At 43.6% G+C, this 24,300-nt stretch overlaps 1 protein-coding gene across 5 annotated transcripts in view; it reads right to left on the bottom strand.

Annotated features, from left to right (window-relative positions):
* mast2 (microtubule associated serine/threonine kinase 2) overlaps positions 1 to 24,300 on the bottom strand; it is a 518,017-nt gene that overhangs the window by 467,212 nt on the left and 26,505 nt on the right. For all 5 annotated transcript variants that reach the window (XM_085983018.1, XM_085983016.1, XM_085983015.1 and 2 more), the window contains exon 3: positions 12,602 to 12,732. In XM_085983018.1, coding sequence (XP_085839144.1) covers positions 12,602 to 12,732 — 131 coding nt within the window. The remainder of the gene's footprint in view (positions 1 to 12,601; positions 12,733 to 24,300) is intronic.

A 24,300-nucleotide genomic window follows, 5' to 3' on the forward strand; every position in this document is an offset into this window, starting at 1 on the left:
GCTGAGCAGTCAGGTTGACATGAGCGGCACAAATATTTGATTCTTTATCCTCTGATGTCACAGTACAGAAGACTAGAAGTCAGTGGAACAAATTATCAGGCAGCAGAGACAATTATGATGTAGTTATGCTGCCACATCCACATCAATGGGAAGTAGTTTTACTATGTGAATCAATACCAAAGTAGCACTCTCACTGGCAGTATAACTCAAGAGACCACTGAGCACAGACGTAAAGTGCGAGACCACTAAGAGACTTTCTCACACCAATGAGTTCACACAGTATAATTCCAGCCTTATGATCTACCACTGAAGTGTTTTTCAATCAGAGACATTTTTAGGATTTTACACCCGAGAATTTTTTTTAAATTTTCAGTGATGCTAATACTATGGGTGCAGTGTGCTTTATTTATTCCAAGCAAATCTATATTTACTGCAACAGTAGACATCACATTTTTATTAAACACTAACCATAAACAGGGATTCTAAACATAAAAAGGAGCACAGAGTGCTTTAATAGAACAAATTTGAGGTCTTTATATACATTTTACATACAAAACGTTTTGAAGTATGCAGCCAGGTCTGTGCTGAACTCGGTTCAGGTTGTGCTAGTTTATTCATTCATCACAGACAGAAGTGGGATTCGTGTCTGCTTCTCAAATCCTTTTGTTCAAGTAGTCGATCTTAAAATATGGTTCATACCAGACATGGAAATCATGTTTTTATAAACTTGCAATGCATCTACATTCTATTTTCACAGTATATGACAACAAATTAGTTCATTTTAAATAAGGCAGGAACCTGGATGGTCTAGTCCCGCAGCTCACAAATGTTATGTCGTGGAGTTCGTCATGGAGCTTCACACTGATAATTTCCCATATAGCTTTAATCTCGTCAGGAGACAAATGAGAGACTGAGAATTAAGGTACCTGTACTTTTACCACTGAAGGAAGACCAACAGAGTCATGCTCGCGTATCTCTGGGAAGCCAGTTGTAGCACAGCACTGATGGAGACCCCAGGGCAGAAAGAGCCGTGAATATATTAAAGCAGATAAAAATAAAATTAGCATTTCAGGAGACCTACAACAAAAGGCCATTTTGGAAGGTAGAAATCAAAGAAATGTTGCAAGAATTCTGAAGTTTTCTTCCACAGAAAGGACATGAAAATATACATGATCTAATGTTACTACTGTAGATGAAAATAATTATTAAATGGTAAAACAGAACTCTAGAATTGGTTGATAAAAATGATGAGCATCCAATCCATCTCAATTCTTGTCTTGGTAGCTTATGAGTAAAATTCTACTATTTGTGGTTAATAGTGCCTCCTACTGACTAATTTAACATCAGCAGCACATTGAACTGAAGCTACAATAGCCAAGGCTGGCATATTTTCTGCGGGAAGATGTCACTTTGCAAAAGGTTTAATCAGAGAACAGAGACTAGACTCATTACTGAAAGTCCAATGCTGCCACCTTACTACAGACAAAGTTTATATATTTTTGTGGTTCTGATGACCCCTTGAAGGACACAAAAAAAATTAAGGCTTGGACAACAGTTTACACATAATTCCAATAAAGATGCTTCATATATTTTAAAAATTGTTCCACACTGTTAACACACATGCAAATGATTTGAATCTGGGTTTCATTCTTCTGGACTAGATGCATCGCTAAGACAGGACAGCTTTCATACCAAACTGAATGTGTAACAGGAAACTCCTCCTGGAATATCTATAATGGAATGATGTCTGTGGCCACCACAAGAGAGTACCACAAAATTATTCATCCTTTTTGGTAAAATATCAGACACAATGGCTAGCATCAAGATCAGAGAACACAGACCCATTACTGAAAGCACAATGCTGCCACCTTACTACAAACCAGCATACCCAATGCCGCTCCATCAGCTCACTGCTAGTGTGTTAGTAATGATAAAACAGTTAACAAAATCAGTTAGAGATCACAGAGCATTCTCATTATGAATATAAATGGGATGTTTTAAGAACATTTGGTTGGGGAGGGTGACCAGTTTAAAAAAAAAATCAAAATCAAGGATGTTCTTGCCATGGAGGGAGTGCAGCAAAGATTCACCAGACTGATACCTGGGATGGCAGGAATGGTGTATGAAGAGAGATTGGGTCGATTAGGCTTATATTCGCTAGAGTTTAGAAGAATGAGAGGGGATCTCATTGAAACTTATAAAATTCTAACAGGACTAGACAGACTAGATGCAGGAAGAATGTTCCCGATGGTCGGGGAGTCCAGAACCAGGGGTCACAGTCTAAGGATAAAGGGTAAGCCATTTAGGACAGAGATGAGGAGGAATTTCTTCACCCAGCGAGTGGTAAACCTGTGGAATTCTCTACCACAGAAGACAGTTGAGGCCAATTCATTAAATATATTCAAGAAGGAGTTAGATATATTTCTTAAGGCTAAGGGGATCAAGGGATATGGGGAGAAAGCAGGGACCCGGTACTGAATTTGGATGATCAGCCATGATCGCATTGAATGGCAGAATGGCCTACTCCTGCTCCTGCTCCTATCTTCTTTGTTTCTATTCTAACTCAATATGGTTTGTCCTAAAACTATATTATCTGGTTTCAGATGAACATACCTAGTGTAAACAAAATTTATACTTAGATTTAACGCATATCCTGATGAAGGCATGCAAATCCTAAATAAAATACAAGCAACACATTATTAACAACACACATTTACATTAGAGTATCCAAATTTATCTGTGATGAATCAATTACTGTTACTTTAGGATACTCGGTTTTAAAACTGCAAATAAAAACACTGCCATTGTATGGATATCCTCTGCTAATTCTCATACCAGATACACTCTTCAGCCTCCAACTTAAAGGCCTAGAAATTCGGTGGGCTGCGCCACCAGTTAGCGCCTAAAGAGGGCACTCAGTGGCTTTAGCGCCACTGGCCGCGCCTCCTGCGATATTTAGCTGGGGCGCTAATGGCGGCGTTAATCTGTTGCGCTGCACCGCCTCTGATGACGTCATCGGTGTGCGCAATGCCCCGCTACCGCCCCGATCTCGATATTTGGCAGCGACTGCCTCTAGCGCCGTTCGCAAATGGCGCCCGGTTCACGGGGCCTTCCTGTGGCGGCAGTGGCGCAAATTAAGGTGGAGGTGCGGGGCGGCCGTCTGCCAGCACCTCCGTCCCCAGCCTCCTGATCGCCCCCCGCAGCATTGCCGGCTGTTTTCCGAGAGCCCGGCATTACTTCTCGGTGCCGGGCTCTTTTGCCGGCACTCGCGATCTCTGATCGCGCTGGTGCAGGCCCCTCCCCCTTAAGAATGGGAGGAAGGCCTGCAGTACTGCAGCGCACCATACCGCAGTGTGTGGCGCTGCAGCACGTTGCGCTGCGATATTCAGTTTCAGCGCCCTAAGAGGGACGCGGAGCGCCTCGAGCCTCGCCCAGTGTCCCTCTTGGGGCGCTCAAGCTGAATTTCCGGCGGTCGCTACTGCTCCAAACGCTGCGCTAAATTCGGCGCCCAGGCGAGCTTGGCGCCCCGTTTGCGGCTCCACCCAATTTCTCCCCCAGTGTCTTATAGAAGGTTTTCGATCAGATCAATCAGTTGTTCTGTAGACTCTGCCATCGGCCACTCTTCAAAGGAGGGACAGACAGATTGATGCCAAGTACAGAGGAGTTACAGAATGATTTCAGGCTGTATTCACACAACAACAACTCTCGAGCACAAGTACAAAGGTTTTTTTTTTTTAAAAACGCAGATGTGAAGCAGTTGTAGAGTTAAGTCCAGAATCAGGAGCAAAGCAAAACGAAATTCCCTTCTCCAGGGTATACTTCAAATTTACCAAAAAGAACCCCACAGAACTGGGAAATTTATGACAGCTGTTTGGCCCCATTTACTACTGCTTAAAATGAAGAAAACTGAATACAGCCAAGGTGGGTAAATGAGCCAGCCAATCAGGTGGAAAAACTATGCCTCGAATAAATTAATTGACATAGTATCTATTAAGCTGCACATTATTCAGTGGAGTCCAGGGTCCATCAGCAGTGGATAGGGGTGTATGACAGCAATGGGGAAAGTAAGGAAGATGTTCCAGGTTGGAAGTAGGTACAGGAGACTTTGGTTTATCCGGAGGTTGTATGTCCGGAAACCTCGATCTACCGGCAGAAATCAGGAGCTGTTTTGTTAGGTTTTTTTTTCTTCTCGTGGCTTTTTTTCCCCCAACAGTCAGGCTCTGGAAAGTCTCTCTGAAGCTGTTGCTAAGCTACAGAGACGCTTCCAAGGTACGGGCCGACTGTTTGAAGCTGTTGCTAAGCAACAGTGTTTGTTTTCAGATACGGAGATGAAAACCTCCGTATGCTTCAACATTAACGCTGGTATGTCCGGCAGTTTTGATAGATCGGCAACAGCTCGGTCCAGTCGGTGCCGGATATAACAAAGTTTCCTGTAACTGCTTGTCTGAACTGAAATCTACTCTGGTATCATCTCCCCACCCAACTGTGGCTTTGCCTCCTACTTAGCGCTTCTGTCATTATCCCCCTACCCTTCTCATCAGTGCCAGCTGCTCACCAGGTGAGAACAGGAGGTTGACAGAAAGATCAGACATGGAGTGGGGAAGAAGACTGGCAGCAACAAAATCTTGAGGGGGATCATAATCCTATCCCTTCCTTTGCAACCCTGCCACCTTCCTCTTAATATCTCCTTGAGGTTGTTAATGAGCAAATATTAAGGATTTTCCTAATTCCATCAAAATTCACATTATAGTCATTATCTGTCTCAATTTCAAACATCGGCACTGCAGTAGTGAGATTCTTCACTTCTTGTTGAAATTTCCTTTTCCCCTTCCTTCCCACAGGTTGAATTTGTTTTGTCTTTTTATTGCTCCACCCAAACATTTATATAATTTCCAGACAGATGAGGCACATGAACCATTTGCAAAGAACTGCGCTAGTGTGGCACAGTGTGACTCTCCCACACATTTTGCATCTTTCACATCCAGCTTGGAAGTCGCCCACATCCCCAGCAGCACCATTAATAGCAGGAGCCTGCCACAAGGATAATTGTAGGTGCTAACCCACAGCTTGTCACTCAGTAACAGACCATTGTTACAGAACTGCACTTTGCCACTGCCTTTTTAAAAGTCTGCATTTTACTTCTCCATGCTTACAGAGGGTCCCTGCTTTGAAGTTAGTTCATTAATTCCTCAGTTTTGAATTTACAAAAATGACAAGCTGGTCATTAGAAAAGGTTAGCAAGCCTGAGGGAAGGTTTTGAATTGCACTGATGCTGCAGCATCTTCAAAAAAAATTAAACAAATTGAGAAAAAAAGCTCTAGGATACAGAACAGCAAATTTTGAAGAATTTCACATTTCATAGATCCACACAAAGCATTAGCTCACATTTGTAATTGTAACATTTTGCACATTCACCATTTTGCCTCCAATGAAAAACAAGTGACCATAGTAAAACTTAAATAGCATGTTTCCTGGCATTAAAACACATTTTTAACTAAAGTTTGAGAGAAATTCAAAGGCAGGTATTTAGCCCAATAAAATTCATTCACTTTATCTTGGCTTCCTCAGTTAAAAATGTATTTAGCAGTGTAAACCATTTTACAGAGGGGGCCCCAGGTTATAGTTGTCATTTTATTATAGATATTTGGCAAAATGTTCTGTGAATATGGCTGAAGACAACATAATGGCAGTTTGTAGCAAAGAGATAGGAACTCATCCTTTTGTCGATCAGCAATTCACTATTTTCCTGCCTAACATTTTATAACCACAAGGTGGCAGTTTCCTTTCATTTTTCAACACTACGTTCTTCCAAAAAGTAAATCAAGTCCCTCAGAATTCCAAAGAAATGCATGAACCAGATATGACCTCAGAGTCCACAGGGTACAGTGCTTCATTTAAGAAACGAGGGAGACAGAAAGCAGTAAACTATAGACCAGTTAGCCTAACATCTGTCGTTGGGAAAATGCTGGAGTCCTTCATTAAGGAAGCAGTAGCAGAGCATTTGGAAAATCATAATGCAGTTAAGCAGAGTCAGCATCGTTTTATGAAAGGGAAATCATGTTTAACAAATTTGCTGGAGTTCTTTGAGGATGTAACGAGCAGGGTGGACAAAGGTGAGCCAGTGGATGTGGTGTATTTGGATTTCCAGAAGGCATTCGATAAGGTGCCACATAAAAGGTTACTGCATAAGATAAGAGCTCACAGAATTGGGGGTAATATATTAGCATGGATAGAGAATTGGCTAACTAGAAGAGAGAGTCAGAATAAATGGGTCATTTTCCGGTTGGCAAACGGTAACTAGTGGGGTGCCACAGGGGTTGGTGCTGAGGCCTCAACTATTTACAATCTACATTAACGACTTGGATGAAGGGACTGAGTGTAATGTAGCCAAGTTTGCGGATGATACAAAGATGGGTGGGAAAGCAAGTTGTTCAGAGGGCTCAAAGAACCTGCAAAGGGATATAGACAGGCTAGGTGAGTGGGCAAACATTTGGCAGATGGCGTATAATGTGGGAAAGTGCGAGGTTATCCACTTTGGCAGGAAAAATAAAAAAGCAAATTATTTAAATGGAGAGAGATTACAAAATGCTACCGTTCAGAGGGACCTGGGGGTCCTTGTGCATGAAACACAAAAAGTTAGCATGCAGGTGCAGCAAGTAATCAAAAAGGCAAATGGAATGTTGGCCTTTATTGCAAGGGGGTTGGAGTATAAAAGCAGGGAAGTCCTGCTACAACTGTACAGGGTATTGGTGAGACCACACCTGGAGTACTGCGTACAATTTTGGTCTCCTTATTTAAGGAAGGATATATTTGCATTGGAGGCAGTTCAGAGACGATTCACATGGTTGATTCCTGAGATGAGGGGGTTGACTTATGAAGAAAGGTTGAGCCTATACTCATTGGAATTTAGAAGAATGAGGGGTGATCTTATTGAAACATAAGATACTGAGGGGCTCGACAAGGTAGATGCAGAGAGGACGTTTCTCCTCGTGGGGAAACCTAGAACTCGGGGGCACAGTCTCAGAATAAAGGGTCGCCCTTTTAGAACTGAGATGAGAAGGAATTTCTTCTCTCAGAGGGTCGTAAATTTGTGGAATTCTCTGCCCCAGAGAGCAGTGGAGGCTGGGTCATTAAATACGTTTAAGGTGGAGATAAGACAGATTTTTACAAGATAAGGGAGTGAAGGGTTATGGGGAGCGGGCAGGGAAGTGGCTTTGAGCCCAAGATCAGCCATGATCTTATTGAATGGCGGAGCAGGCTCGAGGGGCCAAGTGGCCTATTCCTGTTCCTATTTCTTATGTTATGTTCATCAGCCTTGCGCTAGCCTAATTATCATTCTTCATCCTTTCATGCAGGTGCTTCCTAGGCACCTTGCCCCAAGCTGCATCCTGCTACTTTTTTTTGAAGAGTTATTTTTCCAGTAGGTTTAATTATAATAAAACATGTCAAAATTCTACACAGTGGCCTGTCCTATTAAATTTGGTTCAGACAGAACCAACTGCTGAAGAACAGGATCCTTTGTGGACTCATAGGAGATGGTGTTCTGGATATTTCTCCAGAGTCTGAATAAATGCTTATAGGCTCGAGCAGATACAAGGTAGGTTGGTGGCCCTGCTTTGAGCTGCCTTGGCCCTAAGTTCTGGAATTCCCTCCCTAAACCTCTGTGCCTCTCGACCTCTATCGCCTCCTTTAAGATGCTCCTTAAAACCTACCTCTTTGGTCATCTGTCCAAATATCTCCTTCTGTGGCTCGGTGTCAAATTTCTATCGAGAACACTTGTTATCTTGGGACATTTTGCTACGTTAAAGGCGCTACATAAATGCAAGTTGTTGTTATTGCTGCTCCTGAATACTCCAGCATCTTTCAGTCACAGCAGTGGGAGGCATTCAAGGAGGAGATAGTGACAGTTCAGAACAAATATGTTCCAACAAAGAAAAAGGGTGGGACTCCCAAATCTAGAGCCCCCTGGCTATCAAGGAGCATACAGGGCAAAATAAGGCAAAAAAGCAAAGCTTATGTCAGATTCAGAGAGCTAAATACTGCAGAAAGCCTAGAGGAATATAGAAAGTGCAGGGGTGAAATTAAAAAGGAAATTAGGAAAGCAAAGAGAGGGCATGAAAAATATTGACAAGTAACATCAAGGAAAACCCAAAGATGTTTCATAAATACATAAAGAGCAAGAGGCTAACTAAGGAAAAAGAGTAGGGCCTATTAGAGACCAAAAGGGGAACCTGTGTGTGGAGACGTGGGTATGGTTCTTAATGAATACTTTGCGTCTGTCTTCACAAGAGACGATGTAGACATTGGGCCAGAACTTCGGGTCCCCACGGGGCAGTACGCGCTGGGTACTCATGCGTAGGCCCAACGAAAGTGCCGGTTACGTGCATGCACTGCGCATGCGCGGGAAACCGGAACTTCCGTTCCCTTAAAGGAAGGGGTTCACAGGTCGAACGCGTGCGCCGGAGGGGCAGCACGTATGCCTGGAACTTCCTGGTTTTTTTTTTCCAGCTTTCTCCAGGAGGGTACGTCTCCAGGAGCTACGCTTCTAAAAAGCAGTCGCAAGGCCTGCTCTTAACAAGGTAAGTGGTGAATTAAGTAAAATTAAAACTTTTTTCCACAGGTTTATTATTTTTAAATACTTTAAAGAAAGGTAAGTTTATTTTTTAGCCCCGTTAGAAACTGTAATTAATTTTTTCAAAAATTTAAATTGTTTAAAATAGTTATATCATGTAATTTATAGTTATTTTAGAAATGTGATTTAAAAAAAATTTATTTGAAGTTTTAGTTATGTTTTGGGGCTGAATTGTATTCATAGATTTGACCTGCTACCATTGGCTCTCCATGGCCCACGTGATCCCAGGGGACGCTTCGAACTAACTGCACCCCTGGGATATGCAAGCACTGCGCACTGGCAGTTGGAGCAGACCCAGGATCAGAATCCCACGCGGGCCCACAGCACAACGGCCAGCGCACTAGGTAAGTGCAGGTCAGTGGCTTGCACCCGCGGGAAGCCTCCGACCTAAATTTCTGGGCCATTGTAGTTAAGGAGGAGGAGGAGTGCGAAATATTAGATGAGATAAACGTAATGAGAGAGGAAGTATCAAGGGGTTTAGCATCTTTGAAAGTAGATAAATCGCCAGGTCCAGATGAAATGTATCCCAGGCTTTTAAGAGTAGCAAGGGAGGAAATAGCAGAGGCTCTGACCTTCATTTTCCAATCCTCTCTGGCTACAGGTGTAGTGTCAGAGGACTGGAGGACTTCTAACGTGTACCATTGTTTAAAAAGGGAGAGCGAGATAGACCAAGTAATTACAGGCCAGTCAGTCAGTCTAACCTCATGGTGGGCAAATTATTGGAAAAAATTCTGAGGGACAGTATTAACAGACATTTAGAAAGGCACTGATTAATCAAGGACAGTCAGCATGGATTTGTTAAGGGACGGTTGTGTCTGACTAATTTGAGTGAATTTTATGAGGAGGCAACAAGGAGGGTCGATGAGGGCAACATGGATTTTAGCAAGGCTTTTGACAAAGTCCCACATGGCATACTGGTCAGAAAAGTAAAAGCCCATGGCATCCAAGGGAAAGTGGCAAGTTGGATCCAAAATTGGCTCAGTGGCAGGAAGCAAGGGTAATGGTTGACTGGTCTTTTCGTGACTGGAAGACTGCAGTGGCGTTCCGCAGGGCTCAGTACCAAGTCCCTTGCTTTTTGTGGTATATATCAATGATTTAGACTTCAATGTAGGTAGCATGATTAGGAAGTTTGCAGATGATACAAAAATTGGCCGCGTGGTTGATAGTGAGGAAGAAAGTTGTAGATGAGGAAGAAAGCTATAGACTGCAGGAAGATATCAATGGACTGGTCAGGTGGGCAGAAAAGTGGCAAATGGAATTCAATCCAGAGAAGTGTGAAGCAATGCATTTGGGGAGGGCTAACAAGGCAAAGGAATACACAATAAATGGTAGGATACTGAGAAGTGTAGAGGAAGAGAGAGACTTGAGTGCATGTTCACAGATCCCTGAAGGTAACAAAACAGGTAGATAAGGTGGTTAAGAAAGCATACAGGATATTTTCCTTTATTAGCCGAGGCACAGAATATAAGAGCAGGGAGGTTATGCTTGAACTGTATAAAACACTACTTAGACCACAGCTAGAATACTGCATACAGTTCTGGTCACCACATTACAGGAAAGATGTGATTGCACTAGAGAGGGTACAGAGGAGATTTACAAGGATATTGCCAGGACTGGAGAATTTTAGCTATGAGGAAAGATGGGATAGGCTGGGATTGTTTTCTTTGGAACAGAGGAGGCTGAGAGGAGACTTGATTGAGGTGTATAAAATTATGATGGGCCTAGACAGAGTAGATAGGAAAGACCTATTTCCTTTAGCAGAGAGGCCAATGACCAGGGGGCATAGATCTAAAATAATTGGTAGAAGGGTTAGAGGGGAGTTGAGGAGAACTTTTTTTCACCCAGAGGGTGATGAGGGTCTGGAACTCACTGCCTGAAAGGGTGGTAGAGGCAGAAGCCCTCATCACATTTAAAAAGTACTTGGAAATGTACTTGAAGTGCTCTAAGCTACAAGGCTACGGACCAAGAGCTGGAAAGTGGGATAAGGCTGGATAGCTCTTTCTTGGCTGGCACAGGCACGATGGGCCAAAAGGCCTCCTTCTGTCATGCAAATTTCTATGATTCCAGAATTCATGGCAGCACAGAGGTACGGTCACTTATGAGTTACAATAAAGCAAGATGTGGTAAAAATCTGAGTTAGATGTGGAATCTATTTTACAGAACCACAGGATAGTTCCAAAAAGACATAAAATCCCTCATATTTCGGAAGTATTTACAGTGAAATACTTTGGGTGCCCCGAAATCACAAAAAGAGCTAGATAATTGCAAATTCTTTCTTCTCAAAGCATATGAATGGAACTTAATATTAAACTTAACTTTTAGGCACATGTACATGGCAGACCTACTTCCTGAGGCAGCAAAAGAAAGGAATTGACCAGACTTAATAAAACTGCTGAATGTGATCTGGAGACAGGCAGGAGGAAATGCATCTAATATGCCTTGGCCTTACAGGGTAAGCACACCACAGACAATCATCGACTCAGCATCAATATCACCAAAGCTCTCTGGATTGGGGTCCTGTTGGGTGACTGACGGCTAAACAACTGCCACCACCAGCAATTGTGTCAATTGATTCTGGCTTCTGAGCTCTCAGCCCCTCCATACAGGCCAGCTATGTACTTTCACCATCACTCTAGAACAGCATCTGCCAACATGGAGGAAAGTCCTAGCCAGAATGACAGCTACAAATGCAACTTTTGAGCAAATGCATATGCAGAAATCTAACAAACATTCAACTGCTCCAAAATCCATCCATTGTATATATGGAGTGATTCAACTACAATATTAAGACAACTGGGGAATTTCAATTTTTGCCAAACACCAGATCCTGGCCAGTTAACAGATGTGTATATAAGCAGTAAGAGAGTCATTTAGGGTAGTAGAGGGATGAGTTTTGGTGGGACAAATACCCTTTTCTTATTTTTTTGAGCTCCAAAGATTATTTTGTTCCATCAGCTGTAGATTATTTGTTTGTATGCCATCTTTAACCATTAGAAATACTTTTCCTCTTCCCTAGATTTTCATCCGTCGATTTTGGGTTACAAAGAGATCACAACAAACTAAAATATTTGTTAAATCTGACAAAAACAAGCTTCAGAAGTCCAAATCCAAAGTCTAACTTTCCCCCTCCCCCTTTTTTTTGCAATTGCATATGTAAATTTCCATCAACACCCCCATTAAAGCTACATGGCTTGACTTCGAACATTTTCATCTACAGTTCTTCCCAAATTATAATTATCCTGAAAACACCATTTAATTTTTCCTCTTCGAGAAGATGGTTCCTCTTAAAGCTTAAAAGCTTTTACACACACACACACACTTTAATTTTGTCCTCGTGTTGTGCATATCAGAACAGACACATTCTACAGGTGGGAATCAACCCCCCCTCCCCCCATAGCAAACAATTCATATTCCAGATATTTACATATCAAACATCTATTGAGGTTCTGATTCTCAATCTCTCATACCAGGTTCACAATTTAAGTTTAAAAACCATGACCTCAATTCAGTTCCTCTCCTTAAATTATGTATTGGGCTCAGTACTTTTCATAACTGCTTGAGGGCAAGACCAGCAGAGTCTTATCCTCATATATTTCTTTATTTACTGGTTAAATACAACAGTTTCCGTGATTAGGTCTGGAATACCAGCACAACCACGGAAAATTACTCTGATTCGTCATGTAAAGGTAATGCTTATAAATGTTTCCCCCAGAAAACCAACGCAACTTGTACAATTCACCTCAAAAAATAACACATGAGCATCAATCTAAGTCCAAGTAGAGAGTGCACCTACAATAAACCTTTTCAAACATACTTATCATCCTTAATTGCAGGCCCTAAATAAGACTGAAATTGGCATTGTTTCATTTTGTTAATTAGAAGAAAAAAATCCTGCAACGCACACAAGTTGTGTAACCTCAACATTGAAGTTATTGTTCAATGCCACTGTAAGAAGTAATCTGGACTTACCATGCCGGCCGTGAGGGAAGGAGCCGACTGCCCCAAAGCCTGATTCCTCATTCGCACCAAGTTGGAGGATTCTCCAGACACCTGACATGACGACGATCCACTGCCACTGGAAAGTGCTAGCAAGTGTTTACCTGGTTTGGAAAATATGAAACTTAATACAGGAGAACAACAAAGCCAAGAAAGACAACTACATTTTACACTCTGTGCATTGATATACATGTCTCATAGTGTTCCTCACAGGGGAATAAAATGTCTCTAGCTACCTATAACCTAGTATCCAATTGTCTTGCACTCTAGTCCTGGCTCTACTTTACTGCCTGCTCGCACACCCCCACCCCCACCCCATACATTTTGCCACTGGGTCTGCATCTTTCCATTTGCCTCCGACTCTTTACATATACATAATATCGCTTATATATCACTCTCATTGTTTGCCGCTGGACATGTGTTCCTTTACTAATTTAGCATCTTGTACCTTTTTAAAACCCAGACATGCAGGAAGATAGCAGACACAAATTGGGTTGATGGGAGGTACTGGACCTGGGTTGGATAACTACTGGAGAGCTGCTGTTACATGTGGAGGAGAAGCTGGAGGCTAGGAGTAAAGGGACACATCCAGCAATGGGAGGGAGCACACATAACAAGGTGAAACTGTGCAGCAAAGAGCATGTCGTCACATCAGCTGGGTGTACATTCCACAACATGTCTCCACCACACAGCCTTTGCTATAGAATTGGATTTTAGCTTTCTAGCCTGATGGGAATGACTCGGTCACCATTATAAGATTATGGTTACATAGAAACATAGAAGATAGGAGCAGGAGTAGGCCATTCGGCCCTTCGAGCCTGCTCCGCCATTAAATGAGATCATGGCTGATCATCCAAATTCAGTACCCTGTCCCTGCCTTCTCCCCATATCCCTTGATCCCTTTAGCCTTACGAAATATATCCAACTCTTTCTTGAATATATTTAATGAACTGGCTTCCACCTGTGGTAAACCACTGTCATACCTGTCTGTGTCTGTATGTGTATTCCACTAGGTACAGGTCTGGACATGCCTCGGCTGACTCCTCCCACTATTCCAGGTATATAAGTGACTACCTCCCAGTCCCTTAGTATTCTGGACGGGTCGACCACTCGAGACAAGACCTTCATTCTTTAGTTAATAAAAGCCTGATTGTTACTCGCTCAACTTCAGTCTTTTGAGTAATTGATGGCGCATCACCACCGCCCTCTGTGGCAGAGAATTCCACAGGTTCACCACTCTCTGGGTGAAGAAATTCCTCCTCATTTCAGTCGTAAATGGCTTACCCCTTATCCTTAGACTATGACCCCTGGTTCTGGACTCCCCGGCCATCAGAAACATCCTTCCTGCATCTAGTCTGTCCAGGCCTGACAAAATTTTATAGGTTTCGATGAGATCCCCTCTCAATCTTCTAAACTCCAGTGAGTATAAGCCCAATCGACACAATCTCGCCTCGTACATCATTCCTGCCATCCCAGGTATCAGCCTGGTGAATCTTCGCTGCACTCCTTCCATGGCAAGAACGTCCTTCCTCAGGTAAGGCGACCAAAACTGCACACAGTACTCAAGGTGTGGTCTCACCAAGGTCCTGTACAACTGTAGCAAGACATCCTTGTTCCTGTACTCAAACCCTCTCGCTATGAAGGCCAACATACCATTTGCCTTCTTAACCGCCTGCTGCACCTGCATGCTTACCTTCAGCGACTGGTGCACAAGAACACCCAGGTCTCTTTGCACTTCCCCTTCTCCCAATCTATTGCCATTCAAATAATAATCTGCCTTCCTGTTTTTGCCACCAAAGTGGATCACCTCACATTTATCCACATTATAGTGCATTTGCCATGTTTCTGGAGCCTGATAAGTGTTCTGCCGCTACAATCATTGATATTATATTCAAAGATGAAGAGAACAGAACCACAAGGCTGAAGGCTCAGTTAAAAAAGGATTACTCTAACTACTCTGAAAATACAGATAGACCTTTGGTGAAAAGGCTCAGCATTTCAAAACATTGCTAAACTCAGGGCTCTTGAACAGATACTGTAATATTTTATATTTCTATGCAAAATTTAATATCAGTTAATATAAATAAAAAAGTGATTAATACTATGTATTCACCAGTTGATTCCTAATGGGTAACAAAATTAGGTTTTCCAATGCCTACGGAATAGGTACATCCAACTGCAATTTGCAAAAACCTGAAACTATTAGACTGCTGGATTCATCCTGAATATACCCTGTACTCCAGAATATTAAAACTAACTCCATCAATGTCCCCACTATACACCATGCAAAATCACTTCTGAATCTTAATTTTTAATGTTTTATTTCAGATCACCGTTCATAATACCTTCACGTTTTAACGGTTTTACAGGTGATGTGCCCAATATGGTTAGCAGACACCAGACTCCAGAACACAAAAAATAACCATAAGCCAAAGATCCTGTTTTGCGTGTTTTTGCATATCATGAAATAGTATACGCACCATAAAATATTTACATATACATGAACTGAAAAATCTAATTTTTCTAGGAGAGGGGCATGCCCCCAGAAAATAAATTTTACCCCTGACAAAGTCTACCCACCTCTAAAATTGCCACAATACCACTGTTACAATTCAGAGAGAACTGAACTAAAAGATACAACTGCAAGTTGAAGCTAATTAAAGTAACTAAATATTTAAAGTGTCGTTTCTAACTAAAAGTTCAATTATGAGCTACAGGGCAATCTGAGGCATCTCAGCCTGCAGGAGTCTGGGACTGGATTTAGAAGGAAATCCATAAGTATTCTGACCAATGAGAGACTTAGATTAATAAAGGACCTCAAGCGCTCTACTCGGAGCTCCGGCGCGGCAAGAGAGCCCCAGGTGGGCAGAGGAAACGCTTCAAGGACACCCTCAAAGCTTCCTTGAAAAAAATGCAACTCTCCACCGACACCTGGAAATCCCTGGGCCAAGACCTCAAAGTGGAGGAAAAGCATCCGGGAAGGCGCCGAACACCTCGAGTCTCTTCGCTGGGAGCAAGCGGAAGCCAAGCACAAACAGCGGAAGGAGCGCACGTCAACCCAAGCACCCCTTCAACCACTGTCTGCCCCACCTGTGACAGAGACTGTAGGTCCCGCATGGGACTCAGTCACCTGAGAACTCATTTTTAGTGTGGAAGCAAGTCATCCTCGGTTCTGAGGGACTGCCCAAGAAGAGATTAATAAGAGTCAGAAGTGTTGGCTGCTGAGGCCTGCTCAATACTAAAGGTGGTTCTTAAATTTTGTTCCGAGTAGTGTCAAGGCAAATCAACTAATACACATACTATAACCCTACAGAAAAGGTAAAGGGCAGGCAGACCATTCCAAGGTTTCACAGCAGCACTAACTTGAATAATCTCAGCCTGCAGCACCAACTTCCATGTAAATCAGCTCGTCATTGATGCATGCAAGGTAGCCCCATAACCAACTCTTTGAAGCTGCCCCAAATGACAACAAAGACCCTGTGCAACAAGAAAATGTTGAAGATCTCCCAAAGCAGATTGGAAATATGCCAATTTTTCTTCTGCACAAATGAACAAGTACTTTATACTGAAATTACTTCCATAGCTTTTCCTTTTCTGTTAACCCTGAACAGAAAAAAATATTACTTTTGGTACGAAGAGCTAATCCTTGAAGCAGTGAAAGCTACCAATGGATCAGATATGGAGGGAAAGCAAGCCAAGGACGGAGACAAGAAACTGAAACATACAAATTGCAAGCTAACAAATCGCTTTGTTTTTCAGTTCATCAAACTAGAAAATAACTCCCCCAGGGCGAGATGACAAGTGGAGTTTTAACCGCGTTCTCCAAATAGAGAGGAGCACTGAAGATAGGATCACAGCTCCCAGCTATATGCAGGTGGAGCTTAAGATACAAGGGGGAAAGGATTTCTGTTGGGTTTTTTCCCTCCCCCAGGAAAGAGGAAAGCAAATGCACTTTTCCAGCACAAAATCAATCACCATTTAGACTTGACAAAGATAATTCACATTCGCTGTAAATGCCCTGAAAATACATAGAATGTTGTTGTACATTTTAAAATACTGTACTCTAACTCAAAACCAAGATACGGTTTAAATCTCTTTCTCTTCCACATTTCCAGTTAAACTGCTGGCAACAGCTTATGCTTTGACAGCTTACATAGGGAAATTAACTGCACTTCAGTGCTTAATGCAAATAATTTTAAAAAACATAAACCAAAAACCCAGCTGGAAAATAGATCACTGCATCATCAAGTGCTGAAGTCAAGATATCAAAAACATTCTGTTGTCGCATAATGTCAGTTTGGCTCAGATGTAGCACTCCCGCCCAAGTCAGAATGTTATGAATTTAAGCCTCGCTACATGATTTGAGCACATAATCTACACTGTATTGTCAGAGGTGCCGTCTCTCGGATGAGATGTTAAATTGAAGCTCCATCTGCCTATTCAGGTTGATGTAAAAGATTCCATGGCACTATTCAAAGATGCAATGAGCGCTTTCAAAATTGTAACGCCAATTAACTGACTTAGTTCTGACAGCAAGCGTATGGGCAAGCATCCCTTTCAAGAATCAATCAGCCTGGTATGGATGACAAGGGAGTAAAACACAAACAGGGCCACCTATTCCCCTTCACCCGACACCTTCCTGTGCAAGCGCAGGAGACGCAACACCTGCCCTTATACCTCCCCCTTTCCCACTGTCCAGGGCCCCAAACACCCCTTCCAGGTGAAACAGCGATTTACTTGTACTTCTTGCAATCTAGTAAACTGTATTCGCTGCACACGATGTGGTCTCCTCTACATTGGGGAGACCAAACGCAGATTGGGTGACTGCTTTGCGGAACACCTCCGTTCAGTCCATAAGGGTGACCCCGAGCTCCCGGTCGCCTGTCATTTTAATTCACCGCCCCATTTCCACTCAGACCGCACCGTACTCGGGCTCTTGCATTGTTCCCCGGAAGCTCAGCGTAAGCTCGAGGAACAGCACCTCATCTTCCGATTAGGCACTTTACAGCCTTCCGGACTCAATATCGAGTTCAACAATTTCAGATCATAACCTCGGCCCCATTACATTTTTACTTATATTTTTTTATCCACACCTTTGTTTTAGCCCTCCCCCCCTTCTTTTCTCTCCCACATGGCAGCTGTCTCCCATTCTGCCAGCGCATTTCACACCTAATCTAGAGCCGTCTTTTGTCTCTCCACTAGTCCTATCACCATCTCGTCTCGTTTTGAATACCTCTTAATGTCTCTTCACTTCTCTTTTGTTCTCTCCCAGCCCCCAAACTGGTCTTTTAATCTGTTTCATTTCCTGTGCTTTTTCAGTCTCGACAAAGGGTTTCGACCTGAAACGTTGACTCTATTTCTATTTCTCTCTCCACGGATGTTGCCTGGCCTGCTGAGTTTTTCCAGCATTTTGTGTTGTTATTTAGGGTCACACAGGCATCAGGCAGGGGGGGGGGGGGGGTGCATGCAGAGATGAATGTGGGGACAAACAGAAATAAGGAAAAAAGAGAATGCGATGGATTGGGAAGGCTGGTGTAAATTAGAGGCAGGATTTTGGTGAGGCACAATAGGGAGAGGTTGCGTGGACACAAGATACTGTGGTGAAGCAGAAGGTACAGTAGGGAGCTAACACGCCATTGCATTAGGGTTTAAAAAGGTAAGGAGGTAGGGGGTGGGGGAGAAGATGAAGGAGGAGCAAGAAAGGTCTAGTGCAATGATGGAGGGATAGGAAAATCAATAGGAGCAAGGCTGGGGGCCCCAATGACAGGAATGGTGGATTGGTTGGGGTGCATTTTCTTGGGCCTACCCATCCCCAATACTGCCAGATTCCAGACCCAACCTTCAGTCAAATCTTGGGGCTGCCATCCTAGTGCTCTCAGGCTTCATGAAATCTCCCAATATTCTAGGACCCCCCAGGACCCCCCCCCAAACCCGTGGAATCCCTATCTCCAGTACTCCCAGACCTTGCTTTCTACTCCCCCCTCCCCGTGCACCAACGAATTAAAGGATGCCCTCACCCTAGATATTCGCTACTTCTCACACACCCTGTGCTTGACCCAATGCCCACCCCCCTTGCTCGCAAACACTGATATTTCCTATTATCAGACGAAGAATTTCCCCCGCTCACCTCCTGTGCAGCCTGATGCCTACATACCCTCCCCAGTGCCACCAGGCACCAGGAACCCCCTCAGTTCTTACACACCCTAGGATCCCCTCAGTGCTCCAGACTGTAGTATTCTCCTCAGTCCTATCATACTGCGGGATCGTTCACCCTCTAGTGTTGACAGACCCTAGGATCTCCTCCAAATGCTCCTAGACCCCAAAACTTCCACCTGCAGTGCTGTCATACTCAGGTCTGGCCACACCCTGACATGCCTCCTCCACAATACTGTCAGACCCTGAAATTCTATCCCAAATTGCCCCTCAGAACTGCAGCCATTCACCACAACCATTCCCCATCATTATGAAAGCGCCATAATTGCTGCTGAACACCACAACCAATACCTCCAACTGCACTGCTACTAAACTCTACATACTCACCTCCAAGCAAAGTTGCCTAGCCTCCTCCCATGTACCGAGAGATTTGAAAAAGAGATCAAATTTAAATACATCGGTAAAGGAATATGCAATAATCAGCAAGACCACTCACTTACTTTTCACAGAAAAATGGACAACCACAGAATTTGATTCTCAAAATGGTAAAATTCCCAGAATGCCATGTAATAAAGCAGGAATTTGACACTGCGTTACCATAAATCATAGGATCTGACAACACCATATTACATGGCATAATACCTGCTTATACAAGAGAATATTCTCTGATGCAACATGATTAAAATCATGGGAGATCTGCTAGTGTGTTTAAAGTCTGTCACTACATGTTAAGTTGCAACAGAAATTCTCTCCTGTTGTGAAATTTTGGACATCTATAAATTAATCTATTTGTGGATTCCAGTCAAAGAATACAAGCGCAAAGACTCGGAGGGAGAAATTAAGTATCGCCCCATTTGGGGCGCTAACTTTTGAAAGCTGGGGAACTTAGCGCCCCAATGATACCCAGCTTTTTCAAAATTCGGTGTTTGCGCTCCAGGAAGGAAGTGGAGCGCTAAATCAAGCACTCCACTTCCTTCTAAAACGCTGAAGGACGCAGGTGGGGCAGCGCTGCCGAGATCAGAGGCTCCTTCCCGCCCTTAAAAGAAGGGCCATCACTGCAGACTCTGCATTGGGACCAGTTCGCTGGTCCCCGACGGCAGCCGCGATCCGGCCCAATTAGTCCCATGCACTCCAGCAGAGTGCCAGGCTGATCGATCGCGGCCCAGGAGCAATCGGAAAAAATCACCTGAAGCATTCCAACATCCCCTTTTATTTGCACCTCCGAAGCTCCCGGCCTCACGAACAACGCCTCCTGAAACTGTCGATGCTGGGGGGGGGGGGGGGGGGGAACCGAAGTTCAGGTCCAGGGCACTACGCACGGCAATGACGTCATGATCTTTGCGCAGGAGATCGTGACGCAAAGTGTTTCTGCCGCTGCAAACCTCTCGGCCAATTTAGCAGAAGTCGCTCATTTCGCCGTGCCCGTTAAGTCATTAGCGCCCTGTTATCATCACCCCGGAGGCGATAACAGGAAGCGCTAAGGTACCGCATTTCTCTCCCTCTAATGGCGGAGCCATCAAACATAGCAAAACCTGTCCGGACGCACAGTGTCAGCATTAGAAATTCCTGGATAAGACCCAGGCCTTGGATATCAGTGTTATTAACATGCAGTGCAGTATCTCTCCACCATTGTGCCTTTGATATATCTTGATTGACAGTTCTGCATCCAGGGGTGCCTCAGGCTGGTAATACAGTAAGGCTCCAGCCATATTTAGTTCACTGGGCCTAACCAGAACTACATTAATGTGGCGAGGTGGAATTCTGTGGATCCAAATTGTCTATATTATTTTGTCTATCCAAGATCAAGTTAAAAGGATTCTAACAATTCTGAAATACTTTCCTGAGACCAAAATAACAAAGTATCAGTGAGAGTTAAGAATTGAATTACTCTTTTATCTGCCAATTAATTTTCTCTATTAAAATTTCATATGACTATAAATACAATTTGTAGTTTAGCCTAAAATATATATACTGCCAGTGTGATGTTTTTCCACCGATCACAACAATCAGTAGAAAATGGTGGGCATCTCATACACCTTTCCAGTATGGATCGAGAAAAGGGCCGTTGTTACTTGCGCAATCCACTAACCTACGCACAGATCATAGGAGATACAGGCCTGCCAATAGAAGCTGCCTTGTTGCTATGAACATAAACAGAGCTGGGAGCAGCCCAAATAGCAACATTCCCTCTTCTCAAGGTACTGACTCATGCTGGTACAATTCCATGGGTGCCAGCCAGTGCCCAAGAAGCCACTCTTATCATTGAGCCTAGACAGCAAGTGTTGGCAGGCTATTTGACTGTGGGAGTATCACAGCCGAGCCCAATTGTGTTCACACATCCATGCATGTACACTTTCCAGTGGGGATGGTGGCCTGCAGTGCCATCTGTTTATTTTTTACCCTCCTCACTACCACGGCAAACTCAGGCCGGCATGACAGAAGTCAGCTAATTCAGCACAGGCTAGGAACCTGAGGCATTGTTATTCTGTGTGGCACTGCATCAAATCAGAGCTAACTGGGGAGCTAAAACTGCAGTTTAAAAACATTTTATGACCCACGATGATCTGCTCATAAACATAGCGAGGAAAATTTGAAGAAGAAATACCAGATTATTTCTCTATTTTGTTTTCATTAAACTATAGCAAAATCTGGGAGGAAGGAGGGCCACAGCACAAGATTGCTGCATAAAGCATTTAAAAGCAGGACTAATCAGTGACTGCGAAAATAATAAGGAAATCATAAGGCCTATGAATATTTCATCCAAAATGGAGACCAAATTGTGGTAAAGGAAAAGGCAAGGCTGTGTTATAAAATTGGAGTAACAAATGTTATGGTCAAACATCTACAGCCTGCATGTAAGGATTCTAAGTATTGAGAACCCTGCAACAGTCTTTTCATAGACCGTCTCTTTCAAGCTTTTCAGAGCACTTTTCATGCTGAACTTGTTCATAATTGCTCAAAAGTATACCTGCTTCTGTCTTAGTACGTGAATCCCTGTTCCAAACGGTATATACAGTATCTGCTTCTGAACACATTGTAACTCAGTTGCTATAAACACAGTACGATAGCAAAATATTGCAGATGCTGGAAATCCGAAATAACGGGGATAGGTTATTGACCAATATTCACTACAAGCCCACTGACTCCCACAGCTACCTGGACTACACTTCCTCCCACCCCACCTCCTGTAAGGACTCCATTCCATTCTCCCAGTTTCTCCGTCTCCGCCGCATCTGCTCAGACGATGCCACCTTCCACACCAGTGCTTCCGACATGTCTTCCTTTTTCCTCAACCGAGGATTCCCCTCTACCGTGGTTGACACGGCCCTCGACCGTGTCCGTTCTATCTCCCGCACTTCTGCCCTCACCCCTGCCCCTCCCTCCCGGAACCACGATAGGGTTCCCCTCGTCCTCACCTTTCACCCCACCAGCCTCCACATTCAACGGATCATCCTCCGCCATTTCCGCTACCTCCAACGTGATCCCACCACCAAACGCATCTTCCCCTCCCCTCCCATTTCAGCATTCCGTAGGGACCGCTCCCTCCGAGACACCCTAGTCCACTCCTCTATCACCCCCAGCACCCCTTAACCTTGCACCTTCCCGTGCAAGCGCAGGAGATGTAACACCTGCCCCTGTACCTCCCCCCTTCCCACTGTCCAGGGCCCCAAACACCCCTTCCAGGTGAAGCAGCGATTTACTTTTACTTCTTGCAATCTAGTATACTGTATTCGCTGCTCACGATGCGGTCTCCTCTACATTGGGGAGACCAAACGCAGATTGGGTGACCGCTTTGCGGAACACCTCCGTTCAGTCCGTTAGGGTGCCCCCAAGCTTCCGGTTGCCTGTCATTTTAATTCACCGCTCCATTCCCACTCGGACCTCACCGTCCTTGGCCTCTTGCATTGTTCCACGGAAGCTCAACGTAAACTCGAGGAACAGCACCTCATCTTCCGATTAGGCACTTTGCAGCCTTCTGGACTCAATATCGAGTTCAACAATTTCAGATCATAACCTCGGCCCCGATTACATTTTTACTTATATATTTTTTATCCACCCCCTTGTTTTGGTTTTTCCCTTCCACCCCCCCCCCCCGCTTTCCTTTTTTTTCCTCTCTCCCACACGGCAGCTGTCTCTCATCCTGCCAGAACATTTCACACCTAATCTGAGCCGTCTTTTGTCTCCACTAGTCCTATCACCATCTCGTCTGGTTTTGAATACCTCTTAATGTCTCTTTACTTCTTTTGTTCTCTCCCAGCCCTGCCTTCGATCTATTTCATTTCCTTTCCAGTTTTGAAAAAGGGTTAGACCCGAAACGTCGACTCTAATTTCTCTCCATGGATGTTGCCTGGTCTGCTGAGTTTTTCCAGCATTTTCTGTTGTTATTTTGCTATAAACACAGTCCTTTCTAGTCTATAAGGTACTTGGCAACATGCTATTTCTGAAGATACTACTTCTATTCTTTACACCAAATGCTGTTCAAATTTTTTTAATGTTTAGGTGGTAGAACTGCATGTTGGAACACCAATCTGCTGTGCTGTGGAGGGACGGAACATGGGTTTATAATGACAAAGTACATCTGTGGGTATAAGCTCTATCTCAGTCTTGTCCACAAGTAGAGGCCAAGCAGTTCCACATAGAAAAAGGGAGGAAGGAAACAAAATCAGGAGTGTTACCCTGGGCAGCAGTCACATTACTAGTAGTGAAAGTTGTACAACAGCATTTAAGGTAGCTTTGGTCGAGATCATCTGACCATTTGGACACTTGGGTCCAAAATGCTAATTGCCTGCATATTGCTTATGTTAAGGTTTATTAGAAGGACTTGGACTGTGTAGATTAGTATTGAAGTATGTACCACTACTACATTTTAAATATCTAACCCGAATAAATTATTTTGGCTTGCTGAATTACATTAGACTCCAAAATAATGGGGGGATAAAAACAACTAGTATCAAATTCATGTCCCAGACCCAGGCCCCCATCCCAAAACATAAATCTTGTGCCTTCAATACTTGTCTCATCTCCCCATCCCCACCTCGGGTTTTTGCGTACTTTTGTTTTCCCACCCCCCCCCCCCCTTCAAATAAAACAATGTTGGGCAAACCTCCATCTTAAGTTCCACTGAAATTTAATTTTTTTCCCCCCACATCATTGTCCTATAATCAGGGCCATTTTAGAGAAGCTTTTGGTAGTTTGAGGTTGATATGCATGTCTAATATATAGGCATTCCAAAAAGTGGTTTAACATTAATTTTGCCGCAGTGAATCCCAATATCAAATATGTCATTAGGAGCCAAGATCAGATACTTCCCCACAAAGAATCAGCATTTAAAATCACTCTAGGCTGCGTTTGTTGCCCTAAGAACTGCCGAATACAAGGACTGAAACAGATTCACAAAAGCAAAATACTGCGGAATGCTGGAACTCTGAATAAAAACAGAAAATGCCTGATGTACTCAGCAGGTCAGGCAGGATCTGCGAAGAGAGAGTTAATGTTCCAGGTTGGTGACCTTTCGCCAG

The sequence above is a fragment of the Somniosus microcephalus genome, chromosome 3, assembly GCF_052327205.1.
Source record: "Somniosus microcephalus isolate GS21.2 chromosome 3, FLI_Smic_1.0, whole genome shotgun sequence".
NCBI classification, from domain to species: domain Eukaryota; kingdom Metazoa; phylum Chordata; class Chondrichthyes; order Squaliformes; family Somniosidae; genus Somniosus; species Somniosus microcephalus.